This window comes from Arachis ipaensis, chromosome B6, assembly GCF_059453495.1.
Source record: "Arachis ipaensis isolate K30076 ecotype BB chromosome B6, ASM5945349v1, whole genome shotgun sequence".
NCBI lineage: Eukaryota > Viridiplantae > Streptophyta > Magnoliopsida > Fabales > Fabaceae > Arachis > Arachis ipaensis.
In genome coordinates, this window is record NC_142441.1 from 28,731,209 (window position 1) to 28,735,902 (window position 4,694).

A 4,694-nucleotide genomic window follows, 5' to 3' on the forward strand; every position below is an offset into this window, starting at 1 on the left:
AGCATCTCGCAAGTCTTCAACCACTTTTTCCTCTTTAATAATTACTGCTTTGTCCAGTAGTTTTAATATAAAATTGTACTCATCCTTGATGATTTGCTTTCCATGACAACTCCTTTCAATTGTTCTTTCATCTTCAAGGGTATTTACTACCTTCACCTTTAGGGCCTCCTCTAGCTCCTTATGAAGTATGGATTCGCGAAGATGATCCCTTCTCTCTTGTTCCATGTCAATAGCATCATTGGGATCATGTTGCTCTTGGATTGATGGATGTGGGTGCTCTTTCATGGATGGTGGTGATGGGATGGAGAGATCATTCTGTGGTTGAAAAGGAAGTGTACTAGAGCTTGAGGGTTGATTGTTGAAGGTATTTGGTGGTCTGATTTGGGCGACGAGAGCTTGTATAGTAGAGTTTAGATTGGCAAGTGCTTTCTCCATGGAGGTTTGGGTGGATCTATGTATGGTTCATTTGGTTCATAAGGTGGTTGGTATGGTGGATGTGGGTTAGGGTCATATGGAGGTGACTGGTGGAAAGGGGCTTGTGAGTATGGTGGTCCAAAGTCATGTTGAAGAAAGGGTTCATAGGCATATGGTGGTGGTTGTTGATAGTCCATTGGAGGTGGTTGTTGCCATGAGGGTTGATCAAATCCTTGTGGCTCCTCCCATCTTTGATTGTTCCAACCTTGATGCCTGTTCTCATTGTAATTTTTTCTTCCTGCAACATTATTGTAACCAGACTCATAGCCAAAGGGGTGAGAGTTCATAGTAGCAAATAAAAATTAAAAACAAAAATAAAAACAAATTGAAATTAAAAGGTTATTTAAATTTTTTTTTTTGAAAATTAAATATTGAAATTTGAAATTTGAAATTTTGAAATTTGAATTTTGAAATTTGAATTTTAAATTTTTGAAATTTGAATATTTGAAATTTGAAATTTAAAATTTGAAAATTTTTAAATTTAAATTTTGAAAATTTTGAAATTTAATTTTTGAAATAAGATAAGATAAGATAAAAATTTTAAAATAAAAACTAATAATCTCTTAATTTACGAAAAAGCAAAAATAAAAATAAAAATAAAAACAGATCAAAAAGCAAATATTTACAATAACCAATAATAAGGCACACGTTTGCAATTCCCCGGCAACGGTGCCATTTTGACGTTGGAATTTTTGCCAGTAAAGAATTTCATAAAAACATTCGCGTTGTAGATATAGTCTCTAAACCGACAGAAATCCCTTCGTACAAACTTTTTGGTTGTCACAAGTAACAAACCCCTTTGAAATTGATAACCGAGTATTCAAACCTCGGGTCGTCTTCTCAAGGAATTGCAGGGAGGTGTTCTTATTATTGGTTATGAGTCTTGTAAATTGGGAGTTTTGAAAGTAAGGAAGCAGTATGTTGAATGATAAGAAAAATAAATAATAATAATAAAATAAACTCTTGGCGAGGTATTAGAAATTGGAAGTCCAGACTTAGTTATCCTTATCAATAATAATGAAAGTTGAATCTTAATTCCACTTAGTCAACCTTTACTAAAGTAAAGGAAAGTCAAGGGATTAATTAGTTTGATCTTCGAATCCTATTTATTTCCTAAGAAAAGATTGGGATTATTGAAGTTCAATTCAATTGGCAAGATAACAATTATCAATTATGCTGTTGAATTGGATAACTCCTGAGTTACTGATTTCTTAACCAAAACCAAGAATGTAAAAAGCTAAATATAAATCACAAATCTGAAAATACCTCAATTGCATTAATAAAGAAAATCATAACATGAAAGCCATAAGCCAATTATTCAAAAGATAAATATCAATTAAAGTACTAAGGTGAATAAAAATGGAAACGAAATTAAACAGAAAAGAACATTAAACCTGGGATCGAGAGTCACTCCTAAAACTAAGAGAAGTCTTAAATCCTAATCCTAAGAGAGAGAGAGAGAGGAGAGAACCACTCTCTCTAAAACTACATCTAAAACATAAAAAGTGAATTATGAGATCCTCCTTATGAATGGATGCATTCCTTCACTTTATAGCCTCTAATCTGTGTTTTCTGGGCCGAGAACTGGGTCAGAAACAGCCCAGAATTCGCTGGTCTCGAATTCAACCACGCTGGATTTTCGTCACTGCGACGCGGCCGCATGGAGCACGCAGTCGCGTTGCCTAGCATCAGAGAAAGTATAGCATTATATATATCAAATCGAAGTCCCGGACGTTAGCTTTCCAACGCAACTGGAACCGCGTCGTTTGGACCTCTGTAGCTAAAGTTATAGCCGTTTGAGTGCGAAGAGGTCAGGCTGGACAGCTTAGCAGTATCTCCAACTTCTTGTATTCCTTCCATTTTTGCATGCTTCCTTTCCATCCTCTGAGCCATTCCTGCCCTGTAATCTCTGAAATCACTTAACACACATATCAATGCATCTAATGGTAATAAGGGAGGATTAATAATGAGCAAATATAAGATCAAAGGAGCATGTTTTCAATCAAAGCACATAATTAGGAAGGCAAATGTAAAACCATGCAAATATTATGAATAAGTGGGTAAAGAGTTGATAAAAACCACTCAATTGAGCACAAGATAAACCATAAAATAGTGGTTTATCAATAGCCCACAAAAAAGCCGGGTCCAGTTACGACCCACCGGCCTAATGGGTCCGCCGACCCGATCCAAGAGGTGAGCCGCACATCACCTCCCATTCCACAAAGAACCTAGACAGCTATCAGAACCTTCCAGAAGGAAGGGGCTGACCATAAAGGGACCACGCGGGTACAGAGGATAAAAGGGAGGGACCTACCCTTCCCCAGAGGTATGTTACTATTCCTATCCTAATTAGCCGCCTTTGTACAGACACAAACTTAAGTTTTGGAGTGCCCTATTCATCGTCCAGCTAACGTCACAACCAAGCTCCACCATCCAAGCTCGCGTTCAGGTCCCGACTTCCTTTCGCACCTGCTCCGTTACCATCTCAACCCGACCCATCAAGAAACAAACGAACATTGGCGCCATCTATGGGGACCTAGCATGAGGATGGAGCTTTTTCCCCATGGAGAAGAGGTACGAGAGGAGGGAGGACCCCGCTTGAGAAGTCGGGTAGGCTCTGTAGCCTCTATCCAAGAACCCTTGGGACCACGATCCCGTTGGAGCGACCCTCCCTCCAGATCTCCCGAAAGATGCCCGTTTGGCAGTACGGGCGACGATAGCTCAAAGATCATGTAGGATCTTTGTCACCTAGTGTAAAACCTAGAAAGGGAGTTGGCGGCGAGGGACTGTTACCGCCCCGGACGTAGCAAGAACACTAGCCCCAGCCAGTCCCGCACCCGATCTCCTACCAGGAGGTCGGAAGACCGAGGAAGAAGCCCTCGAAGGAACAACAGACAAGAACGAACTGACGCCTGATTTCTTTCAACCCGTGGTATGTCAGAAGGCCACTGAGAGATTAGAAAAGAGAGAGTAAAAAAGTGGCGGGACCCCATCATCATGGGTGCGACCCCCTTCCACCCCTCGATCTTCAAGGTCCTGCTTCCAAAAAATTTTGACAAGCCTACAGACATGAGGTACAACAGGATGAAGGACCCACAAGAACATCTGACGGCCTTTAAGGCTAGGATGAATCTGGAGGGTGTCGATGACGCCATCAGATGTCGGGCTTTCCAAGTAACTCTAGCAGGTCCCGCGATATGGTGGTTCAATGCGCTTCCATAGGAGTCCATCATCGCCTTTGCGGATATCTCTCGCAACTTTTTGGCACAGTTCACTACCCGCATAGCCAAGGCTAACCACCCGATCAATCTATTGGGGGTTTCCCAGCGGGCTAGTGAGACGACGAGGAAATTCCTTAACCGATTCAATGATGAATGCCTAGAGATCGACGTCTTGACGGACTCTGTGGCGAGCCTATGCCTGACGAACAGCCTGTTGAACAAAGACTTTACGAAGCACCTTACCACCAAGCTCCTATGGACCATGCAGAAAATCCAGAATGTTGCAAGAAAATACATCAACGATGAGGAAGTGAGTCAAATGGTGGCAGCCAATAAGCAGCAACCACCCAACCCGCCTACTAGTCAACCCGGATTCACCGAGAGACCAAAGGAGACGCTCAAGGAAGGGACATCAAGGAAACAATTCAAGCCATTTTCCCGGGTAGGCAAGTTTACAAACTACAGCCCTCTCACAGCTCCGATAGTGGAAGTTTACCAACAGATTATAGACAAAGGTATCCTATCGAAGCCCCGAAAACTAAAAGATAGGACAAGTGGAAACAAGAGTCTCTACTGTGATTACCACAAGGATTTCGGTCACAAGACTCAGGACTATTTCGACTTGAAGGATGCTTTTGATCAAGCTATTCGGGAGGGCAAGCTGACTGAGTTCTCGCAATTTATAAGAGAACCAAGGAAGAGAGAGCGAGAACGGTCCGAGGAAGATCAAAGCCGTGCGGTGAAGCCAAGGCAGGGGCTGCCCGAGAGCACCAATAATGCCCCCAACCGTAGTCATTAATGTCATGGTAGGACAAAATACACCATCTAAATCGAAGTCAGCAGCCAAAAAGGATGCCAAGATCTTGGCCATCTCGTCAGGAACCTCAAAAGCCTAGTCCAAGGAATTCCCTGATATATCTTTCGGCCTAGAAGATTGGTGGTGTCACAATCTCTCCGAAAATCCACCCATGGTGATTACAGCGAAGATCGGGAAGGGCC

The 4,694-nt window shown here is 42.0% G+C and overlaps 1 protein-coding gene across 1 annotated transcript; it reads left to right on the top strand.

The window, feature by feature from the left end:
• Positions 1-3,543: 3,543 nt before the first annotated feature.
• LOC107646726 (uncharacterized) lies at positions 3,544-4,494 on the top strand. The gene is made up of 2 exons (XM_016350889.1): positions 3,544-3,648; positions 3,697-4,494. The coding sequence occupies exons 1-2, from the start codon at positions 3,544-3,546 to the stop codon at positions 4,492-4,494; spliced, it is 903 nt and encodes a 300-aa protein (XP_016206375.1).
• The last annotated feature ends 200 nt before the right edge of the window (positions 4,495-4,694 follow it).

Coding starts and splice junctions, on each gene's coding strand:
- LOC107646726 (XM_016350889.1), top strand. CDS start 3,544: ATGAGGTACAACAGGATGAAGGACCCACAAGAACATCTGACGGCCTTT. Junction 3,649..3,696: donor TCAGATGTCGGGCTTTCCAA/GTAACTCTAGCA, acceptor GCGCTTCCATAG/GAGTCCATCATCGCCTTTGC.